The 26524-nt window shown below is 39.1% G+C and overlaps 1 protein-coding gene across 1 annotated transcript in view; it reads right to left on the bottom strand.

Moving 5' to 3' along the window:
* map4k4 (mitogen-activated protein kinase kinase kinase kinase 4) overlaps nucleotides 1-26524 on the bottom strand; it is a 133811-nt gene that overhangs the window by 6405 nt on the left and 100882 nt on the right. The window contains 13 exon segments of the mRNA XM_051958885.1: nucleotides 1534-1668; nucleotides 4149-4292; nucleotides 5029-5196; nucleotides 7436-7550; nucleotides 8597-8950; nucleotides 9576-9693; nucleotides 10642-10820; nucleotides 11523-11620; nucleotides 11829-11989; nucleotides 13665-13774; nucleotides 21214-21369; nucleotides 22801-23133; nucleotides 25794-25880. Coding sequence (XP_051814845.1) covers nucleotides 1534-1668; nucleotides 4149-4292; nucleotides 5029-5196; nucleotides 7436-7550; nucleotides 8597-8950; nucleotides 9576-9693; nucleotides 10642-10820; nucleotides 11523-11620; nucleotides 11829-11989; nucleotides 13665-13774; nucleotides 21214-21369; nucleotides 22801-23133; nucleotides 25794-25880 — 2158 coding nt within the window.

The following is a 26524-nucleotide window of genomic DNA, read 5'->3' on the forward strand; positions in this document are numbered from 1 at the left end:
AGTAGATCTGTTGATTTAAAATGGTACCAATATGCTGATCTGTGGTGATTAATTTCACTTCTTTCCCCTCCTTTTTTATTTTGTCATTGTGATTTTTCTTGTGGAATGCTGCCATTTTGTACAGATCAATTTGCCACATAATCTTTTGGATCTCTCACATATGTCCTGTGCATGGCAATATCTCATGCAGAGTAAGAAGGAAATTATCTCCTACACATTGTGAATATGGCAGGAATTAATGAAAAGGGAAGGATTTGGTTTCAACAGCAGCCATTATGTTTCCTCCTTGACTGGGCCTCAAAACAAGATGACTTTTAGGAAATCATTCAAGAGATGAAGTTATGGGATAAACTGTATACTGATCAGATGACATTTTTGTTTTTACCCTCTTCACTTAAATCCGTTGTGCTTTAGAAAGGGTTTAATACTTAATGCACCATTTCTGCTTTGTAAAATCGAATCAAGACATGCACAGTTTGCTTTTCAAATACTGGTCTTATCTTCATCTTTAGAAAGTCCTGTACTTTCCACAAGTGTTCTTTCATGACACTAATGGACATGCACAAATAAAACTCGTTGACAGGAAAAGAATTCTGTGACTGACACTTCTGGTCAGGGTAGAGGGTTTTCCAACAGGAAGTGTCTGTCTTTGTTAACTGGCACTAAAATCACCAAGGACATTCTGAGTTTTAGACAGGACAGTATCGTTGAACGTTCACCCGAATGTCCTTACCGCATTATTACCCAATCAAGGCCTTTCCTTCTATCGTTTATCAGTGCCATGCTCGTCACGTACCCATGAATCCACTCTGTATCACAGGGTGAGTGTAAAGTTACTTGAAGTGACGCGCTTCAATCGAGATTTGACCACATCCGATGGGAAACCAGGATTCGTAACAAAGCAACCATGAAAGCGCTGAAATTTCAGTGTTTAGACACACTCCTATAGATTGTAAAGAGCTAATCACATGCATCATCTTTACCACACCTAGCTATTATATTATACCAATCTTTACTGATCTCAAACTCAACATACCCATTAACATTCAATGTGAAGAGAGACTGTGGCAATGAAATGCAACAAATATTCCAAAATTGAACTGACCCATGAGGCTGCAATTTCATGGTATGCTTGTTAGACTATTAGGCCACAGGAAAGCTCAAATGTGATAATACTTAAAGTCTGGTCGGTAACTAAACCCCTAAAAACTCATTCAGTGTATCTAAGTTAGATGTTTAGAAGTTTTATTTCCATGAAAATAATCCCTTCCTGCTTTAAAATGGCTTATCTGTGAGTCTACACCGATGTTTCCTCCAGAATGTGCAAATATCCAATTCTTACCTTTGTCATGTGACTCAAATGTCTTTAAGCACATAAAAATAGATCTTGTGGATATGTTAACAATGTAAAAACAAGGTTATTTAATCTCCAGTTTACCTGTTTGGTAGCCCATTTGCAGCATTTTTGTCCATAAATGTGATAAAATCCATTAACATTTTTATAGAAAAGTAGCCTGTTACATTATGACCTACCAACTTTGTAGTGGACGCAGCCCTCCAGGTCTCCTACGGTGGTCCAACCCTGTTTCTTCTCCACCTCTGGGTCATTATGCAGGATCTTGTTCCTTAGCCAGGACAGGTAGTAGACACGGAGCTTGTTCTTCTTACCTGTCGTTGATCAAGAAATAATAGAAGGAGAGACTACTTTATCCAAATCAACGTTCCTCCAAATCCATATGTAACTTTCACATAAAATTCTTTAGAATATGTTAACAGGCACAAATAATGCTGTTGTAAATTCAGAAATAAAGGCAAATTCTCTAAATCATGTGTTTACTCTTATGCTGAACCTACTGACGCTTTGCATCAGTCAGTTTAAAGAACGTGCAGACTCTGAGGAAGGCCACAAGCCAAAGTGTAATACAATGAAGCTGTTCCCATAAAATAACCTTGAAATTGACTGCCTACAATTTTCTGAGATTCCATTCTAGCCTGCAGTGATTGTCAGTTTTTAATCTGACATACGTCTACATGATTGCATTCCTTACTGCTGCAATAATCAATCAAGAACTAACAGATTTCATATTTTATAAGGTCATGTGGTGAGATTTTCTCCTCCATCTTGCATATCTGCACTGTTTTACCATAAATGAAATTGGGATAAAACCTACTCAGAGAAATAACAGTATCAATGTGTGAAGAGATGCAGACAGAAGATCAATAGAAATGGCTAGCAGGGATTAATCCACATAATAGTTGGCTTTCTACTACTGGAACTTGCAACAGCTGCCTAATTAGCCCTTTAAGGCTTTCCGTTTCATCACAGGGTAGAATCGTACAGCCGTAACCAGGATTTTAACTCGCAGTGTGCAAAAACAACAAGAAATCGTGGTTACGTCTTACAAGCATGTAGTAAATCTAACAATGGAGGTTTTTTATGTTAGCTTATGTGGTAAATTTTACATCGTTGAGGATATTTGGGATGACCTGCCTGCTACTACGAGGACATCAAGAGGGCACAAACTGGTGCTTCTTTTCTACTTTGACCTAACAGAATTTCTCTTCTCCAAGTTTCATCAGTTAGTGTTGAGACCCAGCACAGTAGTTCTTCAAGGAAGGTCAGAGGAACCCACCCTGCAGTATGTAGTATTTCCCCCCCTGAAAACAGCCCTCAAAGAGATTCTACAGGGCAAGTTTCTGCAGTGGAAACATGAACAGTTTCAAAATGCCCTAAAAAGACTTTCAGTAGAAAACAGTCTGGAGTCTCTAATGAAGTCCACCTTCATGTTGTATGTGTTGTACAAGATATAAAGAAAAAGCAACAGTGGATACAAGCAGGATAGGTTCATAAACAGAGTGTTTTCTGTGTAGCTGTTTATAACTGAGACATGCCGTCCCTGCGAACCATTTTCATGAATGTAGTAAGAAACCATGATTTTTTTTTTTAAGAAGCCAAGCTGCGGATACATTCACACACTATCTACGTTAAGTTTAATGTGTAAGGCTTTTGTTTGTACTGTTTCCTAGTAATCTGTTTACATAAGATGAGATTCTGTGAGGATGTGGTCTTTGAAATTATTCGTCACAACACAGGCAGAGTGTCCGTGACGCGTTTCTTTACATGCCGGCAATGCAAATGATTTCATAGAAGGAAACTGACGCGTGTGCAACTCCTTGCATCCTAGTATTTCCTTCCATCATGGAAAGCTCAAGAGTGTGTCAGTGTACATAGTATACACACACATGACGTGGTCTCACTCAGCACGGATTTGCTCAACATCCGGTTAGCTCAAAATATCCGTTGTGACATTTAAGACTGTGCTGCTTCTATGTGTGTGAAATTGAGAAAGAGGAGAAGTATGTGGATGCACTTTCAGTCTGAGAAATCTTAGAACTCAGTCAGGCATTGTGTTGAAATAAGAATATTTATGCACCATGCATTTTGTCTCAAAATATGTTTTATGTTGAGGTTTTTCATTTGTACTTGCAGGTGTGTATCTGGGTTTGTGCACAAGCCGGGAACAGAAGTAGAGTAGACAAAACCCCATAAGAAACAGACACATACTTGAGCACTATGAGCACAGCAGGATAAGCAGAAGTGAAACAGTTTTCAGTCTAAAAATGTATTTATTGAGACAAAACTCTGTTTGTGGACTTAATTCTATTGACAAGCATCTGCATTGGGACCTGGTCACCGTCCATGTGACTCTGGGTTTTTCTTTCTTCCTTTATTTAATATCTGTCACTGCAAAATCCTTCCTTTAACCTTATTTATTTACATTTATTTGTGTAAATGTATTGATATGTGCGTCAACATTAAAAGTATTGCCTTTGTACCGTTATAGATAAGTTGAAGTGGTTAAATTCAAATTGAACCTTTAATCCTCCTGATCTTTACTGAATATGTCATTAAAATGTCCAGAAATGATCTGTATTGACTAAAATAAATCATTTTAGTATCTATAATACAATCTACAATCGCTAATACCCCATTTGTATGCATGATTTTTATCTTTCTCTATCTCTCTTATTTGCATTCTCACTGTCATCGAGTGAGGTTACAAGTTTGTTTCAGTACATCTCATTGATCAGTTCTTCATCTACGTGGGACTGATTTGGCTGCAAACACGTCTAAAATGTGTGTGTACCTGATATAGTGACCAGGACGTTGAGTCCCTCCAGGACGTCCATCTGCTGAAAGCGCCGTCGATTGATCAGAGGATAAACTTTCCCCTGACCGCTGCGATCCAACAGCATCAGGCCGCTCTCGGTTCCCACCAAGAGGTTCACGCCTACACAGACACGCACAAATATACACTCAGGAGAACACCAACACCACAGACCTCAGTTACAAATACAACCTGCAGTCAGACAGATGGGATACAGAGGTTTATGTTGGCTTTACTGCCACCATGTGGTCAAGACTATTACAGCTGCACCACATTCAGGAAAACAAGCTTTTCTGATGGACACAGAATGTTTTGACAAATTGAACACTTTCATCTAGTGTACTACAGAGGGTCATAATTTAAGGATTTCAAACCTAAAAAAATGTCATAACCTTAAATAATACGCTGAATCTAAACAATTCTACAATACATAAGTAGTATTTGTCTCCTAAACCAATAAGATTGTGTTTGAGTTGACAGGTGATGGTTTTGCTATTACTGGCTCTGTTCCAAATCACAATTTTTTTCTTTGAGCATGTATTACAGCTACCCACACAACAGGGAAGTACTATTTTGTTATAATAATGCGCATTAAACTTTGTCATCATTGTGGGTTAGAACGGAAAGGAAAAGATGCTGGTTCACATACTGCAAAATCTGACCAGATGTCTGAGTATTGTTGGCATACTACTTTGGACATACAGTGTATTTGGAATTATTAAATCCTTTTCTAACATACTATACCGTATGAAGTATAACTGTTTAAACACAGCCATTGCTTGTGTTTCTAAAAATTGAAGCCATGTTGCCTATTATTCCTCTTACTTCCTGCTTCCTTGGTTTGCGTCCTCATTCTTACCCCAGAGTGCAGCACACAGGATCTCAGAGTTGAACCTCTTTTTGTATTTGCGGATCTCCGGTGTGTCGCTCTGAGGACGAGTGTTCACCGGGTTAACGTTGACCACGGAGCCCTTCCGAGATGGATCTGCTCTCAGTGCCTCCGCTAGTCTGGCGTCGTTGGCGTAGCCTAAAAGGTCAAAGGGAAGGGCTTAGGTAGGACGGTGTAGGACGGTGTAGGATGTAGAGTTTTCCGGGCAGGGTAAGGGTCAGTTACATGGTCAGCATTAGAAAGATGCGTGAATCTCCTTCATTGGATTTTCTTAATCGTAAATACAGAATTGAAAATCATAATGGTATGAAATGGAAGGCTGGGAAGTTTGCTTTAGAATAGCATCTGGAAAACAAGCTTGAGTTGACCATTACTGATCAACAGATCCACTCAAATCTGAAAAAGAAGGTTGATGTGAATTTTCCTTTATGGTACAGCAGAGGTTTTGTTAAATAGACTTGGATACATACCATCATAGTATTTCATGGTATCTGTGTTAGAAAGCGCACCAAAGTTTTCACTGTTTCTCTTAATTTGTCAAATCTGGACTCCAGACATCTCAGGGTAAATCTTAAGTCATCAAATGATGAAATGCAGACTAAACAATCTTGTATATGGGGTCATTTGCTGATCACCAGCTGCATCAGGTGAGGTAATGCTTTAGTAGACCAGAGCCTTTAAGATGTGGCCTTGATAATGGACTGCTGTGATTAAAAAAAAAGCTTTATTCATTAACTCTGGCAGCTAGCAGCCTCCTGTGGCCTTGCTAGCATGCTAACAAACTGCTTTTGGTTTGCTGTTAAACTTTTCACACACTGAGCCTCTTTATTCTTTAAGGAACAGGAGCTTGTGCTTAAGTTTTGTTCACTGTCCACAGCTTCACAGTTGAAGTGGTTGGAGTTTGCAGCACAAGATACAAGATAAATGTAAATCTTTGTGATATTATGCGATTAAAAAGCCCTGTCTTTGACCTCTTCCATTTAAACTGAAGCAGTGGAAAGCATGTGGGATCACAAGACCATGAGGGGATGTCCCAAGAGGATTTTAGAAATTAAATCATATTTTAAAATGATTAGAAAAAGGATATTTTAGCCATAATTGTAACAAAAAAATAAGAATTGGCTGCTCCTACATACTGTATGTTTACTCAGTATAACAGTTTAGAAATGGAGATTTGCACTGCTGTATTCTGCTACAAGTCTATACCAAATCACTGTAAAATAATATCATTGTTATTATGTTGTTCTTCTTTGTTGTCATTCTGCCTGTTTTTTGGATAGACCTTTCAGTGAGTGCACGTAGACGTGGCTGGTGGGGGTTGCAAGTCTCTGGTGCCCTTAATTTAGGGTTAGAGGACTGAAAAGTTTGGCAACTCCTGATCTTAAGGATATTCATCATATCAAGAAATGGCTTTTAAAAGCCCATGCAATTGTTAACTAGCCATAAAGCCTGCCACTCCACCTTGGTAACAGTTTTTTTTAGAATCCACAGACAGAACGGTATGGGAACAATTGCTGTTTTGTGTCTATTATATGTAATAATTATTGTATATTACTTGAATCGAAGCATAATTTTCTGCATTAGTCCACTTTTATCAAGCAGATTGATTGCAGTTAACCTTATACATGCTGCATCATTAATGTAAAGAGAAGAGCTCACCTCTGAGCAGTGTCAATTACAAAGTTAACCAATCAATTCTTAACTTGCTTAGTATCATTTTAATTGATAATTACAATAATAGGAAAATATAAAAAATACACTTCTTTTTGTAAATCAGGTCAAGCAAACTATTTGTAGTCATTCAGATACCTGGGGAGAATATTTAAATGTATTAGGAGGAGCTCATAGAAAGCTTTTAGTCTAAATTTGTACAACAAAACAATTTTCTAATTATAATCCAAGAGGCTTGAATTGTTTAAAATGTCCAATACAGTGTGTGGCTATGATGCCAGTTAGGTGGTTCACCAGGTCAGAGACACATTTGGACTTTCTCTTTGTAGGTATAAACAAGGGTTCTTTCCCTCTAAACCAGGGAGAAATCACACAACACATGATATGCCCCAGTTTTGTCAACTCTCCAGTTCAGAGTCTCTTTTCAGCACTTAACTCATTCCAGAATTGTTCTTTGGGTTTTACTTTTGCCTGAGGAGAATTGTTGATTTAGTCTTGTCAGCTGTTTTGAGTTCAGTCCCTCATGTTCTCATGCTGATTGAAGTGTCAGATATCCTCATTTGACCAAGTATACTAGCCACTACTGTTTCCTTTGGCTGTGATTAAAGTAAGTAATAGCTAAAACAAAGAAGGGAGGTTGTTGTGCAGAGACTTTCATCTCACTCAGCTATATGAGTTAAAAAAAACAAAACAGAAAGTGACCTACCGACATTGTTGAGGGCGCTGCCGGTGGATGGAGAGACTTGGAGGAGGCGTGGGTCAATGAACGGAGTGAAGGAGGAAGAAGACTTGTGTTTCTGCATGTTGTTACTAGACTGGCTCTACAGAGAGATAACAGACGATTTAATGGTAACAGAACATTTGATCTCTGAATGTGTAGACTAGAAACATGAACTGAGAAAAATCCATGTAAACAATTAAAAAGGCAATCAAACAAGCAGGCAAACTGAGGTATTTCTTTTGCATGCAATTACAATCAAAGGGTAAAATCATAAATACAGAGAGGACAAAAGGCAAATACAGCGGTGAAGGATTAAAAAACACAAATGTTGTTGACAAAAAACAACACAAAAGAGGGAAAATGCAATTTTAAAAAAAGTTTTTCCATGGGAAACATACTTGCCGCTGCACTCCTAACTGCCCTGTGTGTTATGATCTATTGTCTGGGGGAATGTGAGAATGTGACTGGTTTGCTGAAAATAGGCAACATCAAGGAATAAGATGAGATTTAAAACGTTTGGGAGAATACTTGTAAAACCACAGATACTCTCAGCCAAAACTCTTCAAACCAGAGCTCACAGATCTGTTGTGATCATAAATCTAAAAAACATTGGGGAGCAAAAGCATTACTTGGATTTGAAACCTGCACATTAAACCTTTGCACAATAAACTGAACAGGATTTTTAGAAGGCAAGAAAACTTTTTTTTTTTTTTTTAAATGGACATGTGAATTGTCTTTTACTTCCAAATGATGCATAAATGGCACTCTTCACGAGTACCATTTCTCTGCAGAAGACTTGTACCAGTAAAGAGAAACAAAAAGGCATGGTGAAGAGGACCATCTAACACTGGAGAAGAATCACAGTGGCCAGTAGAGGGCGCTATACCACATTGAGGATAGAAAAAAATGTCAGCAAGGCCCGTCAGTGGTGTAAAAAGCGCATCAATTTGAGGAGAGTTTTTGTTTTTGTAAGATTTTAGTAATTTATGGTATTCTGGCTGCTGTTTGAGAGGCTGTGAACTCAAACATTTGTTATTCAGCTGCAATGATCAAGATGACTTCAACCTCTCTTTGCTCCTCCTGTTCAAGATTACAAAAGAAACGATGCGCCTCAACGGGCGTTGGGATCTCGGCTGGGTGACATACCTCTGTGAGGATGCCGAGCTTGTCCAAGGGGCTCTGGGGGGACATGGAGGAGGGACTGGCAAGGCTGGAGGAAGAAGGGGAGTTGGATGCAGTGGAGGAAGGGGAGGAATGGTGGCTCTGCTGGATCAGGTCTGGGAGGTGGTGGATGCGACCAGCAAAGCCGTTCCTGTCCGAGTGCTGTGTGGGGTGATGGTGGTGGTGGTGATGATGGTGGTGGTGGTGGGGGCTGGGTGTGTGGTGGGCAAGGGCCGGGCCCGACACCGAGCCGGGACTCGGGGCGAAGCCTGTGAGCAGAACAGGAGTCTGTGTTTGGCCCGGGCCGGGACCCGTACGCTTTCTGTTGTCACCTGCACTCTGGAAGTAGAAAGAGGGGTACAACACTTTGGGTCTAGATGCGTTCCTGATGAGTTCAGGGGAAGGGAAGGTGTTAGCTAGAGCCAAGGGTAAGCTACAGTGGCTATTCTACAGGCGGAAAGAACTCTTGTTAGCAGTCAATTATATGGTTAGATGACACTGTAAGTTATTTTCTGGCACTATAAAGTTGAGCTTTTGTGGTGTGTGTTGGTGCTAACTGTATTTGATAACTGTTCATGTCTTTTTAAAGTTGTTTTGAGGAAATAACCTTAAAATTTAAATGGAAGAAATGGGTTGAATATCTAGCAAAACCTGAATAAATGTTTAGTAAAGTGATAAATCTATGAAAATATGAATTCACTGTTGACTTGTGTATGCATAAATAAATTCTGTTAGCCTTTATACCCCACCTACGTTACACTCTTTTAGTTTTGTATTACACTTAGCTGCTCTCCACTGGCTGCAAAGTATGCAGAAACAGAACATGATCAACACAGCATACAAACAAAAGGGATAAACACTTGGGGTTGAAACAAACAAAGTGCACAATAATGGAATAACTGAAAATATGTGGTAAATGATGGATGCATTGGTCTGGTTTTTCCTCTTTGTTTTAACCCAGTACCTGTCTGACAATCAGCGTGCTGTCTTTGCAGGGAGTCGAGCCGGCGTCGCTCTCGCCTTCATCGTGGACAATCATGGTTTTCACTGACTCTGTCTCTCCGTTACTCAGCCTAGAAGAGCTGCAGGAGAGAACAAGTATTCAAAAATTGCTATTTAGAAAATATTATATAGTCTTCTGCACTAACATTTATGTGAACCAACGTGCAGGTTGTTTACAAACAATCTGATCTTATTAATTAAACTTAAACCTCTGAACCCCAGGCAGTCTCTGGGCTCATTATTCACAGCAATACAAAGTCCCACACCTCTATGGAAACAACACAGCAATGGCTACAAGTAAAGAGAACTCAAAAAATGTATTTTGTGCAGTATACTCCAGTTATACAATACAATACAATGACTTTAATAATCCCCGAAGGGAAATTCAACTGTCTGGTTTCATCTGTTTACTTTTGAAAAAGCCATAAATAGATAGTAATAATAATAATAATAATAATAAAGTTATAAATCATAAAAAAAGAGAACTGAAAGTTGAATTATTTTCTTAGTGCCCACATATATTACCTGTTGTTCATTGCTGCATTTTATTTAGCTTCCATATGTGTCTCCTTCCTGCTTTATACAAGCACGGTCTGCAATTCAACCCAGTTCAGCAGAGAAGTCCCAGAATTTTTGTCATATGATGCTGATCATAACTGAGCCACTAAATATTTCTCAATTGTGTGGAATTTTTTTTGGTTTTTAGTGGGTCTGGTTAGTGCAAACAACTTATTTTTAAATGAACCATGTAGAATAAAGTGATCTTGATGAAATATTATAAATTTAAACTTAGACTTGGTTCAATTTTCTGATGAATGACACAAGTTCAAGAACCTTCAGGTAGTTTAAAATCTGTTTTTATAGCTTGTGGCTTTAAAGACTGGTGTCATTTTGGTGAAAAATAAAACAAAGACATGCCTTTCAAGTCCATTGGTTTAGAGGGTTAACTGAGGCATTCTGCTGTTACTGACATAATGCAAAGTACACAGAAAGTGTGTTTGACATCTGAGGTAAAGTTGTGTACATACACAGCTCTGGAGTCCTCTGGGCCAGAGGTTGACTCCTCGCCGGCCTCCTGGTCCACTTCTTCATCATCATCTTCATCTGTGGTGTCTGATTCTTCGCTGGAGGATGAATAATCCGTCACCTTATTCGGAGGGCGAACATCGTCCACTGCACGCAGTTCCTTCGCCAGAGCTGTCAGGTCCTAAATGTCAGGAGGTGAAAGGGAAAACCTGTCATTTTCTGTCATTAAATTCCAATTTCTTCCTCTGTTGGAGCTTTGTCCATTCTGCAAGTCTTTAGCTGGGATGCCTCATAAGATTTTCTGTTAATCTTTCTTTCGTAAAGCAGGAAACAGAGCACTGCTGAAAAGGAAAAGTGGTTAGATGTATGCCAGCCAGTGAGAAGCCAACATTAGAGCAGCAAAGCCAAGAGATGAAACGAGAAAAGAGATGACTGTACAGCCGATGATCCCCAAGCTACTGCAGGTAAGGTTAGTGGATTAATTCTGATAACAACTATTAGAGCTGCAAAGATGAAAAAGTATAACACTACAGAAGAAAAACAAAATTATTAATATTGAAGTTAGAAAAGGCATGAATTGAAATGGCCACTGCCCAGGCAGAGAGACCAGTGGAGAGAAAGCAAACAATAAGTGCAGAAAACCCATCAGCCACTGAGCTCAGTCCAAAGATAAAACAACCATTTCACAAAATCTGGTTGCGCCATTCTTTTCGATGGCGAGATCACATGACACAATCCAGTCAGGTCTCGCCAAATCATCACACACACTCCAGCCTAAAAGGCTCACGCCATCATGTAATTATCACCACACACACAGAGTTCTACATCTAAAACTATCCCAGCTTGTGAGCTGCTGGCTAGTCAGCTTTGAGTCGACTCTCACCGCCGGTTTGTTTGGCCTGACCAAGTCCCTCCTCTCCTCTGGTTTTTTCCCAGCATTCTCTGGCCGCTGGAGGGGCGAACCCTCCGATTTGGAAGAGGCTGAAGGAGGTGGAGGTGATAAGGTCAGTGTATCCTAAAAAATAGTTGGAACAAATCTACAAATGTGTATGCACAATTCCGCCTGAATATGTGTAACAAGGTGTTGTGTACTTTAACACAGCTGTATTTTAAGGTGTTGTTTCAGTTATGTTGTCCACCTCCGGCATGTTTTCTTAGTGCTGATTTGTTAAAGTGTGCGTGGACTCACAGCGGGCCCTGAACCTCTCTCCAGAGCCGCAGTGAGAACCGGGCTGAGAGCTGGAGTTACTGGAGCTGCTGGAGGAACTCGAGCCTCCACTGCCACTATTACTGGTAGGTCTGGGAACCAGTTTCTCCACTCGTTCCCACAGCAGCCGAGGCTCCGCTGCACTGCAGAGGCAATAGACAGCAGAGTCAAGAAAGTCAGAGGAACTATTACACAGACAGCAACTTTTAAATGGTAGGGATGCTGCAGGCACTGTACTGTGTGATTTGATTTAAAAACACTGGGTGGGTTTGATATTCTGACACACAACATCAATATACTTTTTTTGTGGGGTGAGAAGAAAGCACAAAGATTCTGAACAGAAAACAATAAACTGTGAAACGGTAAATGTGCTGTTACAGTTATCAGAATTTTGCATAATGCATGATTTCTGAATATTTTTTTTGTATTCCAAATCTAAAAAAATTATGTGAATTCCTCATCTCTTTTGCTTAGATAAAAACTAATTATGCCTTTAGGTGTTCAGAAATACAGAGAAAGAAACACAAGGGATGCGTTAGACTCCAAAAAATATAATATGGCATAGTTTTCTATCTAAAAGTATTTTGTGGAACATATAATTATAGCGGTTAATTGACCATTAGATTGTATATAAAGTCCATGTTGATGAATGTAAATTTGTGAAATAAGCAATTTTACAGTACACACATAGAGTATAAGTTCTAGATGTTAGGAAAAAATAGACCTCAATAGGTGAAGGGTGAGAGGTGACACACAAAGAATCACATGAAAATGCTTGTGGTTTGGAAACAGAAAACTGCATCTATCTGAGAACACATACATTTACACACAAATTAAGAATAAGAGACAAAGCTCGACAGCTCACACTGTTACATAAACCCTCCCACTCAACTCCACAGACAAAGACTGTAGCTGCTCAGACAGACAGTGAAGACAGCGAGTGCACCGAAAATGATGTCAGATCCAAACAAGGCGAGAGTTTCTCCCACAGTCTTTGAGAAAGCCGTTCTTTTTCCATGTCTTTTTAATTGATAGCTGAGAACAGCAGCCTGGATTTATTCTGCTGCACAAAACATCTCCTGCAGGCTTCAAACTAACGAAGAGGAGTTTAAGTACTGAAAGATCTCATTTGTGTCAGAACTTTTCCATTTAAACATACAGAAAATTCCCAGATATATTCTCCAATACAGATATAACCAGTGGAGTCCTACAGAGCACTATTCTGGGCCCAGTTCTACCTAGACATCTGTAATGTAATGTTAATGTTATGTTTATGTATGTTTTAGTGCTCTTCTAATATAAGAACATTCAGAAATTTTCAGGTTTTTTGTTAATTTTCAACTATTAATGAATTTCTATACTTTACAGATACTGCATTCAGAGCTTTTTGGACCTTTTTGATGCGTTTCTCCTAAATTTTTTATACTTCAAATATGATTCATATGCCAAATCATATTCATTTTTATGAAATAGTTGCATGACTTTTGTTTATAAGTTTTATTCAGATTATTTTTTACATAATCCCACAAATATATGTATTTTTTTTAGACGTAAAGCACCTAAAAATCAGTTAGTCCATTCAAACAACATTCTCTAGTCCTCTTAAATTTTTGTGGACCCCAGGAAGAGGAGCTGCTGCATCCCGTAGCTAATTGGGATCCTAATAAACAAAACTAAACAAAGCTTCCAAACCACAGGACATATTAGAAAAGAGGAAACTTTTTAATAACAAAGACAGAACAGAAGAAGAGCAGGAACAATAGTGGTTAAAAGTAAAGGGACAAAAACAAAGACCAGGGTTATGTCTTGAGAATTTACCTGGCAGCGTTGCGGTGCACAGCATGGCCACCCTGTGAGGCGTTGCTGTGGTGATGAGGCGAATCTCGCCTTGACAACACGGGCGACCTTGATGTCGTCCTAACAGGAACCTTGTATGATAAAAACAGTGACCAGCTTATACATACACACTCTGTAAGCATGAAGTTGCTTCAGAGACCATTGAACAATTAATAACAAAACAAAAACCATATTTCAACCCATTAGAATTCAACATCACAGCAGCTCTAAATGGCAAAATGTTCTAAACAGTAGCCAAATAAATAGCCGTATGCTTTCTACCTCATGATTGTAAACAAATTATAACTGTATTCATAGCTCATCAGACTTCGTTAAGAAAACTAGACAAAAGTCAGGTTTGTTTTAAGACAAGCTCGCATTTCAAACAAAGTCAGTAATGAAATAAACTGTACGCCACAGTCATTGTTGCTCATAGGGTTTGCATCTCCAGTATTACTGCCCTTTCTTATCTCATGTGTGAAAAACATATAGTTTAATTCCACACCACAAAATAATTTTCTGGACAAGCCAAACCTCATTTCGTCCTCACACACCCAGAGCACCACTGTGAAGCAAAACTGTCACACCAATAGCCATATTTAACACCAGTAGTCACATTTTCCCCTCAATGACTCGCATGTTAATTCAGTAAAGCCAATGCACAACATTCAGTAGCATCCAAAGAGCAGAACAACAAAGCAGTGCAGAACAGAATATCCAGCTGCTACTCTGTTTTGTTTAGAGGTTGAAGTTTGGGACAAAATGGAAACTGATGTTAATGATATGTCAATTCTTCTTTAGTAGCATTCTTGTTTATTTCAAGACTCAAATGGCTCCTGTGAGGTCTGTCATTGTAAACCTGATTATTTAGATGTTTACACTGTATTCAAACAATTCTTGACAGGGTTGTGATATGTCTTAGCCGCAGCTCTTCATGACAGAAGGTTCCTTTGTCTCATGGGGAGCTAATTTTGGCTCTGTTGACTGAATGTAGATCTTTTGACTTATTTGGATTGTGACTACCCACACATGTGGGCACCGCCACATAACTTTCCTGTCTCTCCTATACTTAGCCATAGCGTCCAACACCCTGTACATTCCTGTAGAAAGCACACAACTCTTTACTTGTGTTTTTCTTGTTTGTCAGTTATTTTTATCTCTTTTGTGGTCACATAGTAAAAGTCTAAATTGGTGTGGTAAGAGAAGAAAAAGCAACATGAGACAGACAGACAGATTGTCTTGACCTGTCCTACTGTTAAGTATTGGCCCACACTGATTATTGTGATTCATATTAACAACAGCTAAGTCTCTTTGTGCCAATACTGATTCCAGCGTGATTTTAGTTTCCTCTTTCTTACACTCTGTGCATCAAATGAAATAAATTCTTCGGGAATATCTGATTTTCTCACATAACCTGAGGCAGACACTGAATTTGTGTAAAGAAGTGATTTGATGCTGCCAGCTGCGGAGGCAATGAAAGGTCACAGTGAGTATTTTTTGAGGATTATTTTTGTATTACCTCATGAAAAGTTTTGTGCTGCCTTGCAATACTTTTAGTTACCTTGTAATAACCTTTTCCCTGAACACTTACAGAAAGTCTGAGCTCAATAAAATAGGCATCACGGTTCACCAGCTCTCTCACTGACTGCTGTACTGGACATTATGACTGTACAGCTGAGGTGACAGAGCTGTCAGTGTGGTCGTGCCTGTGCTTTGGTTGTTTGATTATGGCTATGACTGTTTTAAACCGATGTAATGCTGACACTTGTGAGTCTTTGAGTGTTTGCTTTGAAGCTACTGTATTTCTGAGCACTTTCTTGTGTGTTGTCAACACATCTGTCCATCCTGCAGCTCGACATTCCATACAACTTCAGATTAACCCACAAAAGCAGCAGAACAGTTACTTTTTCCAGCCACAGCTTCACCTGTCAGAGGAGACCAGAATTTTAAAATGAGGAATGAGTACTAAATGCATCATGTGAAGTGTCTCATCATCTTTCTTTTCCATTGAATCTGCAGAGTGTCTTTTTAAACTGGCGATGTGTTAGAAGTGGACTGGACCAATATACCAACTGTACATGTTTCACAGGGACTGCTTGATGTATCGCAAGGTAATATAAAAGTAGTCTAAATAAAGAATAATAAAGAATGTCTTGCTTTGACTCTTCAGAGATTCATGGCCAGCCAGCTAGCTTATTAACAAAATTTTTCTTCTAATTTAATGTGGGTTGAATAAAGTCATATGTTTCTCCAACAAGAAAAGAAAAAGCAATAGAGAGTAAATTATTGATGCCGGTATTGCATATTCAGGCAGCAAGCAAGTGGCTATTAAAGTATTGAAGATAACACTTTGGGAATCAGTTCTGTTTGATCAGTTATGAAATAAATTGTGTCTAGTCTTTAACTACAGCTACCAGACTACAGCAGGGGGACTTTCTTCCTATCCTTACCCGGGGCGGGACATCCTCTGAACGGGCCGGTTCGTAGGGCGAGGGCCTACTCTGGGAAATGGGTTGTGGGTCAGTGCGTGCAGCCGTTGATGATGGTGATGGTGATGGTGATGATGATGATGGAGAGTGATGGTGAGATTCGTGGCTGTTGTGAAGGTGCAGACTGTCAAAGCTAGGGACAAGCGGCTCACTGAAGGAGTGCGACCGCGACACAACAGGTGGGGCGGAAATGGAGGAGTGTGACGAGGCCACGCTGTTGCTGCTCTTTAAGGCAGCCAGATGGGAACGAACCTTCCAGACAACAAAAACAGAACACATTGGGGAGCACGGGTCAGTCTGCATGCAGCGTACGAAAAGGGACAGGGGCTTCAGAGTGTCTTTAGGGGTATGTCAAGATGGGAGCAACAAGGAAATTTAAAACGGTACTCGAGGAGCATTTTTGGATTATTCCATCTCAAATCTTTGGGGTTCTTCTGCTACTCCATCTCTGATTTGCTTCAAACTTTTATACAATAAAGTGTTGATGTTTAAATAGTTTCTGCGAAATTTTTCTTACTTTAAATTGTCACTTTTAGCACATTTTTTCTTACACTGAAATTTAGATAAGGCTGTGTTTGGATGACAATATTTCAGGAACTACTAAAGACAAAAGCCTGAAGTTTTTTACTGTTATTTCTCATCATGACATTGATTGAAATTCAGCAATATTGAATGATTAAATAGTCTCTGATTATGGCTGAGTTAATATACACTACCAGTCAAAAGTTTGGACACACCTTTTCATTCAATGGTTTTATTTAATTATTATTATTATTATTATTTTGATGATTTGAGTTTGAATAAATCGTTTTCTAAAAGCTCCAGAAAGACTGATGTAAAGCTTTAACGCAAACCCTTCTCAGTTGTAGAATACATACCATTACTGGCATTTTTTTGAAGGGTTTTATTTACATTTCAGTCTTTGTCATGTTTCTTATTCTAAGATGACACTACAGCTTCAATGATAAGTGTGCACCAAAGGGAGTGTTTATTCCAAGTGATGATATCTAGGAGGAACTGTGTCTTTTCACAGTCTGCTTTAGTGATCAACTTAATTTGCTACAGTAGTCTTAATTAATTACAACAGCTTTCCCTGCTTTCACTAATGATGCCAAAAAACACATTTTCTCATTTAGCAGACAGCATATTCTGCTGCCTTTTTATAAATAAATAGGATGACAAGAAACATTTACCTCCTACTTGCTGACATGTTTCATCTAAAGGATTTTGCTCTATATTCATAATTTCAGCTCTGCAGTTGACATGGATGAAAATAAAGAGACTATAATTAAATGATTATTAAAGACCCCTTGAGTAGAAGGAAGAAGAAGACACACATGTAATCTCACTCAGGGTATTTAACCTTTTGCTGCTGCAGCCTTCACGTTAAACTGGTGGCATTAAATTCAGTCTGTCTGTTAGAGGCGAAAGGGATTCAAAACGATCTTTCAGCTCTAATTTTGGTCATCAGTGCCCAGAGCTCTTCTAATTTATAATCTAGACACTTAAAACCTGGAACACTAACTGACAACCTGACAGTATAGACCCATCAGTGTTCTAAAATACAAGCATCAAAATTAGAAACTACTGCTGTAAAATACCGAATCAACAGCGCAGCAGCAGATTTTAGTTGTACGTTTGACTCCAACTACAAAGAAAAGAACTTATCTGTGAAATTAGCAGCCGCAGTACATGTTTCAAGATAAAACCTACAGATATTTTAGCTTTAGTGGCTACGATTTGGCTCCAAATCTTTGCAAATCCCCTAAAGAACCACGGTTTTCAGAGCACAACAGAAGGACAGAACACAGAAGATAAAATACATACATGTTAAACCCTTTGTCACTCAGGCTGCAGAAACTCCACTGTAAAAGCTTTTAATCCAGTTACAACTTTAATAAATTGATTTAAAAAAAATGCAGCCTGAGTCTTAAAAGGTATCATGTAATGCTTTTGATTTGTGAGAGTGACAGTGGAAAATGGACAGCAGCAAAAAAATGCACAAGCAATGAGTGAAGATATGAAGCTGAATGCATTCTGACATAATATTGAGTCATTTTAGTCTGTTTAATTGACTGTATGGTCATTTTAATTACCTCTAGGGAATTATTTCAAAAATAATGTATCAATAACAATATTAGATGCAATTTAAAACAGTTACTACACAATTTCAACACATCTCCAACCTTTTTTTTTGCCTGAGTTAGGTAAAATTTCATTCCAAACGAAACTTTTCAGCTTTGAATTTAGTCCCCCAGCTGTTTTGTCCACATTAACACTCAATTCTTGCCGTTTTATTTCTGGTCAAGGTGATAAAAACTCAATTTCACCTGTTTAAGGCCTCAAAAGGACTCAACACCAAAACCAAGTATGAAGATAAACTGTATTAAGGACTGAAAACAGGCTGGCATGCAAACATACATATAGGGAGAAACACAACACGCTTAACAGCATGCACACATTCATGGTTGGGGCAAGGAAGCGTGTGACTTCAACAGTGTATCCATCTGCAGCATGACCACAATCTTCTCCTAACCGTAACTCAGCCGTTTCGGCTGTTAAATCAAACCAGACATCAGCCACAGAGGTTTAAGTTTAAGTCTATATATGTCACGACACAAACAGTATAAATTGTCGTTTAGGTATGAAGATATTCCAGTAAAATGTTCATAGATGAATTCAAGGGCTGCAAACTGGCTCCAGCACCTTACCAAGTGCTTCAAGAGTTTCTTGCCACTTGGAAATTAGGATCTGTATTTAATTAACTCTAATCAGACGAGTTCCTCAGTACAGCTAGAAGTCTTTGCGTGTAACAGTGATAAAACACAACAGCACATCTGAGTCTGATGAGTTGCTGCTAACGAGAGAAAACTGATGGATCCTCTTTTAACATTATGCTTTAATAACACACCAGTGAATTACATCATCACCCCCATTTTACCCCGTTACAGCATCAGTTCTGTATAATTTAATCTGTGTGACATATTCATAACAGATTGACTTCAATGAACTGTTGATTATTCATGCTAAGTGGATTCAATCCTTCGCTGGAAAAATGACTAATGCTGTCTGAGTCACTGTGCTGTAAATCTAGCTGCCCATGAATTATGGATGTTTTTCATCACCAGTACACAACGTGGAGGTACAGTATGTAGAGCAGAGAAGCACAAAACCCCAACATACCACCAGACAGAAATGTTCACATAGAAACACACATTCGCACACTGAGGGAAATAAAGCGACTGTAATAATTGCACATTTGGTGAAAGTACTTTTGCTTTGTGGGTGAATGCTCTGTCAACTAAAGAGTTAATTATGACAGTGGGGGGTTGTAATCACTTCTTTATCATTGCCACAGAAAAGTTTCATAACAAGGGAGACAACTGTTGGCTTTGTGTTGATACAAAAAAGTTCTTCAGTCTGAAAATCATAAATCTGTCATTAGCTTCGATATTTAATGCAGTTCCACAATTTAGTTATTTAAATTACTCGATTGAAATAGAAGTGATGACAACCCTGAAATTAAAAAAAAAAGATTCTTCAAGTTCAGTTGAAAGGTGGATCCAATATCCAGATGAAACCACCTAAAATAATTTAGCTAAAGACACAATGCAAAAAGGAGTGAAACCACAGAAAGCAGCACAACTAATTAATAAAGCACTAAAAACTCTTTCACATTGAAGACTGACGTGTTTTGGAAATCACCTGAAAGAGAGAAACTTAAGGAATGACTCTGACAGAAAAAAGTAGAAAGTGAAATACATGAGAGTTACTCACAAAAGTATAGCAAGGAACAAGAACAAGCAGAAGAAATGTTCTTTGCCAGTGAACCAGCATTTAGGAGAGCCAAGTTTTTAAATCCACTTCCCCCCATGAAGTGGAAGCTGTAAAGTGACAGCATCATAAATCTATTCAGTATTAACATGGCCAGTGTCGGCAGAGTAAGGCTGACAGCATCATCTAAAAAAATCTAACTCGGAGTGTCCACATAATTTAAAGGGTAGGTTTATGACCAAAAAGTAAAGGTTTGTGGATTGATGAGGCTGATTGTCATAGCACATGCCAAACTTGATTTGTCTCCATTAAGAAAAGTGCATTTGCTACTCCAGTTAGGTGCTGATTCATCGGGAAACAAGCATATAAAGACAGAAGTGCTAAATGTTTTAAACTAGGGATGTCCCAACAAAGCCATTTCTTAACCGATTGGTCTCCAATTGAACCGAAGTCCATTCCTTTAACATTTGCGGTCACACAGGTATCTTAAAGAGCGAGTACAATGTTTGGCAAGACGATTGAGATGCAAATTTGAATAATTTCTTGAACGATAATGACAATAATAATATGAAATGATTCACTTACAACACAAATTGAGCACTGTGGATGTTTGTCCTGTTTTGTTTTTTTTTGCTGGACTTATTAAATGTTCCAGTTGGTCCTAGTTTGTTTTAAACATACAAGGTCTGGCTGGAGGACAATAAATTTTCTATAATGCGAGTAGAGAATCATTAAATATTAAATGACTTGGATTGAATTGGAGACTGAAACACTTAAGGAACATGGGGACATTCCTATAACCCTATCAGTCAAAATTTCACTTAAGCTGGCATGGTAACTATGACTCTGTGTACACTGAAAAACGAGCTAAGAATCAGGCTTTATTCTCAGCACTTGCGTCAGCATTCCCTGCAGCCACTTCCCAATACAACCTGACAGTGGGAAACCACACATGAAAGTCTTAGGTGTGAAATAATAACACAAGAGTCACTGCGGTTTCAGTCGTATGGGAAGGAGAGTTAGGAAAACAGCTAGATTGCTATTGTCGGATCAAAGTGAGAGAAAGGTAGTCATCATATGACATACAGTCATGTCATATGACTCCATGTACATGTACTTTATGGTTTGGAGAGGAAAAGCACCAGCACACTTCAAGTCGTGACAAACAATCCATTGTACAGCAACTCGGAGTGCTCCCTGTATTCAGCAGAAGTGAACTAAAAATGAAGGAATCATTTAAGAGAAGGGTATTAGGTTATCTTTGATACCTGTGGCTCCACAGGCCGGTGCATGGCAGGCGCCTCAGATGCTGAGTTCCCATTGGGGTATGAAGACTCGGAGCGTGGTGGCACTGGAGGCTGCTGTTGTTTGGTCTGAGCTGCCTGAGGAGAACCCTGGATGTTCTTCCGATATCGCTCATCAGCCTACGGAGAACACAAACCAGCAGCAGCATTAGCGAAAATACAATACAGGCCAGTGTGTGTCAGTACATAAAGAAGACATAAAAGACAGAAGCTATGACACACTACAGTATGTTAGTTTCTCCCACAGAGAAGAGATGATTTGTACTAGCAGTGGTACAAACATGTCAGAAAGTCATCCGCTGATACAGGCACAGCAGCAGGAACAACAGAGCACCTCCTCAAGGGCAGAAGTGTTATTGTCGCCACAATATTCCCACATCCCTGCTAGAAGGACAAGAGCAAGAGTGTCATGCATTTTTCATGTGGAGTAAAAACAGAAAGGTTAGGCCACACACTGAGGTCCAGGACACTGATTCACTGATTCGTGGATGCTTCGTGTTGCGGGTGAAAGAGTATTCTTTTTGACTGCAAGCAAGACTATTTTAGGTTTTTATTGACTGGAATGACGACTGAACTTTGACAATCAGACCCTAGTTAAACTAGGCTATTCTTAGTATCTCTAGCCTTCTGCTAAAATGGCCAAATTGAACATTACAATCACCTGCTGTTCTCTTTCAGTGTTCATCTTCCAACATGGCTGCCAGTGTTTGTTTTAAATCCCCTGAGCAAGGTGAACTTCTGAAAACATTTCTGGCAGTTCTTGTGCTGCCCTGTGAATGGAAAAGCCTATCCATTCCTTTGGAAAAAAAACAACTAACCTAAAAAAGAAAGACTGCATGGATGATTTAGACGGTGGGTATCTTTTGGGTTTGTGTCTCTCTTCTCTTTCTCCCCTACCAGGCACTAAATGGGAACACTGAGACGCCAAAAAGGAAGAGACAGGGAGTCGCACTGAGGACTAATGGGGTGGCTCGTTATTACAGAAGCTTCCTAATATGGCGACAAAGACAACAGTGAGGCTAATTAGAAGAGCAGTGGGGCCCTCGTTGAGAAGGAGGAGCTGTTTAGGTAAGTGTTTCACTGAGAACTTAGTGGTCATGGTGGGAAGAAATAAACTGTCAAACAATTTTGGTCTTTCACCCCAGAATAGTGCCAATTAAAGAGCTGCAGGGCACTAAAATGTGAGTGTGCTGCTTGTTTGTATATGATGGTACGTCCAGGACACATAGATTCCCTCAAGATTCCCTTGAACTCTAGCATCTACCCTGTTTTAATATTCACATGAGAAGAGTCTTCCCCGACTTTGTTGTTGGTCCAGAGTCACTTTAGTATATTTGCATCATGGACCTGTTTAATTATTAGACTTGTGAGTTTAGAAAAAGATGATGAATTCTAGTGACACAGCTTGTCTACGAAGCATCCATTCACCCCACACCACCAGCGCTCCACCACCATGTACACAGCACACCCAAAGCAGTGGGAGTGAGTACACACAAGCAAAGGAAGCGTTCTACAGCAGTCAGTTTAACGGCGTCGAGTTTCGAGGTTCACCTCTCTGACCGGCTCACAGTCAGGGGCATTGCCTTGAAGGTCAGCAACCGGTGGATTCAGTTTTGTAGTTTTTTCCAGACTGGAGGCCGGACTGGACTGTGTCTTCTCAATGCTCTGTGACTGCTTCGTTGTATCTGTCTCAGGGATCTGTTTGGGCTTGACCACATCGGATTCAAGGTTCTGTGGAGGTTTGGTGCTTTGTTGTGGGGCTGCTTTGCTACTATCCAGGTTCTGGTTTTGCTGTAGCGACAGCAGGTAGGCCTGCTCCTGCTGCAGCTGTTTCTGGAGCTTCTGGGCTTGTCGCTGCTCCTCAAGTTCCCGCCATTTGTACTCCTGAGTACAGGGAGGGTCAAGTTGAACCAAAACCACTGACAGAAAGAAGCTGGTCAAGGTTTCCACAACACTGTACTTTGATGTTTAGGGACCCATTTAGATGACGCCTCAGTACCTTCTGGGATCCATAAAACATTTATTCCTACCAGCAATTTAGAATCAAATGTCAAATTCAACTAATGTGCATGACGACAAACCATATTCCTTTGGAGAGATTCAAGAAAACATGTTCTCAGAATTAAAACTGCTCATTACTTACAACTCACTTTCAACACCTTTGATGTGGCACACAACTGTGCGTCACTGTAACATGGTAATGGTGAGACGCAGGCCTAACTGGACCTATGGGACTGTATGAAAATTATTGAGAAGAGATGGATGGTGATGTGTTTTTCCTTGCACTCAATTTCTATTTCATTTCTTCTTACCCAATAATATTTGCTTACAAAGATTGAATTGTGCTTTTTATTTTGTAGTTGCTTGTAGAATGAGTGCATCAGAGAAATGGAAGATGTGGATTTTTATCGTTAGTAGAAAGTGAAGATCATCTCTCTGAAGTTGTTTCACTAGACAACAGAACCTCAATGCATCATACAGAGGTAAAGAATTATAAGGGTGGTCAAAAAATTCAGAGACTGTGGTGCATGGGCAATGTGTGCAAACAGTAACAGTAGTGTTTGGATGTCACTATGCTTTTAACAGCAGAATTTCTGTTTTACATGAATGACCACTGACAGGTTTGCCTTGCCAATTTCTGCATTGATCTGAAATGGATGCAGACAAATAACTTGACATTTTTTGTCAGTCAGCAGCCGGGATGATCTGACCTTCATGTTGAGGATCACTACTGGTGATACCATCCAGAGAAGAAACAGCAGCATTTACAGCAAAAAAGCATGCAGTTTCTAAACTGAACAACGTGTCCGGTCAGGTACACACCAAGGGCATATCCGTTGTTTTCTTAGAAAGTCATATGGTTTTTCTGCAGAAATTAATCCTCCAGAGTTACAACATGGTGATTACATTTTTTTTCTATTTGGCCAAGGCAAAACAATCGTCATCATCTATCCACCCTATTTGCTAGATTTGGTTTCCTGTGACGACAGCTTCTTCTCCATAATGAAATTCAAATTGAAGGATCCCATTGCAGATGTTGTTCAACATATTTACCTTTAGGGAACATTACAATGATTGCAGAAGCTCTGGGAGCACTTAATTGTTGCACATGGAAACTACTTAAATGGCGATGGCAGCTAAATTTAAATCAGGTGTTTATTTTTTGAAGGCGCAGTCTCGAAAATTTTTGATCAACTCTTGTAATTCATGTTGAGCAACTTAATCTGTTCTACAAAGGGATGAAGAGCAAATGTTATGCTGCTGAAGAGCCTCAGAAACCACAGATTTCCCCCCTTTTGTTTGCTCAGTATCATCGGTAGTAACGCTGTTCATTTAGCAGTTCTTGGTTCAAAAACAGGACAGTGTGTGCAATTTGGTCTACGTAAATATTTGTAGCCCATTAAAATACTCAACTTGAAATCAGGCTTTTGTGAAGAAATAGGAGGCAGGAAAGTAGCAGTTGAGAGTGCTGCCAAATATTTATTACTTGGGGAAGGTGTTACTTTTCTTTAATATTAAACACTTTTAGTCTCTCTCTTAACATCAATAAATTTCATACAGTCCCTAAAAAATATCTAAAGCAACTCCAGCAAAAGCAAACTGGTGGGAAAACATGTAATGCGTCCAACTGCACGCCTGTTACACCACTTAACTGTGGTCATGATTATTAAAACCACTGAACCATTAATACAGTTTTACAGTCTAATGCATTGGGATAGTTGTGCCCATTGCCAGAAGCTACATCTATATATAGCAAGAGGTTGTTAAATATGATGTATAAAATGTATTCTCTGAAATCTTCAAATGTTTTAATACTTAAAATTTAAATCAGCAACACCAAAGGGTGAAAGCCAGACTTGGACACGTTTTTTCAAACTGAAGTTTATGAATGGTGACTGTGAAGGAGCCAATGACGAAGTGATGGTGTGAAACTGGAAGTGGGGATGTGGTTGGTCATATCCTTTTATTATGTGAATATCCTCTATAACCCCAAGAGGAACAGAATCCTTTAAAATGAACAACATTAAGTCATACAAACCCCCTAAATAACCCAATGTCTGTGCATGAAACCTGTAACATCTGGAATAAAAACATGGGAAGCCCCCTTTCCTGTTTCAAGACTGGTTTCCTCGCGACGACTTTGCCAACACTGCTGGGCCTGTAAACATCCCAACTTCCCCAGAAAAACCTGAGAATGTTTATTATGTTTAGACCTCAGCTGTTAAAGGCTCCCCTCAGATCTACAAAAATCACAAGCTATTCCCAAAAACTTGATTTGGTTTAGAAGGAAAGGTAAACAGAATCAGGAGAGCTTTTGTAACGGTGGAATAATAAGCACCTGCAATATGAAATTTAACAACCTGGGCTGTAGTTGTGAAAACATTACAACAGAACCACATGGGACATAAAACACATGGAAACATACAGGCAAAGGAAATAAAATAATGGGGCCAGTACTCTAAGAACACATAAAAACTGTTTGTAATATTATAGGAAGAAATGAACTAAAATGCAGAAGTGATGTTGGTGGTTTAAACACTCACCAGCAGCATGGCCTGTTCATGAAGCAGCTGCTGTTGCAGGATCTCCAGGTGCCGCTGCTCCTCCTCCAGCTGGCGACGGATGTACTCCTGTCCATCAAACATATCCACAATTAATTGAAAATCAGAAAACCACACAGTATTTATTATGAGGCATATCTATCAATGTGCAAATGTGAGAACAGTAAGCGGAACTTCAAGCGTCATGTAAGCACAAGAATTAACCCAAGAGCTACAATTTGACATAATATTTTAGATTTTTTCAAAAATATTTTACTGTACCGGTACATTTTAAATCTTTAGATTTTTTTCTAACCCCCCCGATTAATCATCAGGCGTCTTTAGTTCAACCATCTTTGGTTTGCTTTAAAGCGTTTTAAAATCATAAATAATTAAAATGGGATCTGTAATGTTTTAAATTGACATATGAAGTATTTTCTAAGATATATCCGGAGTTTTTAATTGCCAGTTTTTTCGCACATGAAATTTGAGATTTGAACAACAACATCTCAGCAACTATGAAAGACAAATGCCGGACATTTTCAGTGTTATTTCCCATCATACCATTGATTCATAATCTGTAATATTGGAAATATAGATCAAATAGTTCCTGATTATGGCTGAGTTAAAATATGACAAGTCCCATCTTTGAGCACACATTACAGTGGGTAGATGGGCAATTTTTTACAAAATATTTGCTAGGCAATACATGATATATAAATCTAAAAATTCAC

This window comes from Acanthochromis polyacanthus, chromosome 14 (genome assembly GCF_021347895.1).
Source record: "Acanthochromis polyacanthus isolate Apoly-LR-REF ecotype Palm Island chromosome 14, KAUST_Apoly_ChrSc, whole genome shotgun sequence".
NCBI lineage: Eukaryota > Metazoa > Chordata > Actinopteri > Pomacentridae > Acanthochromis > Acanthochromis polyacanthus.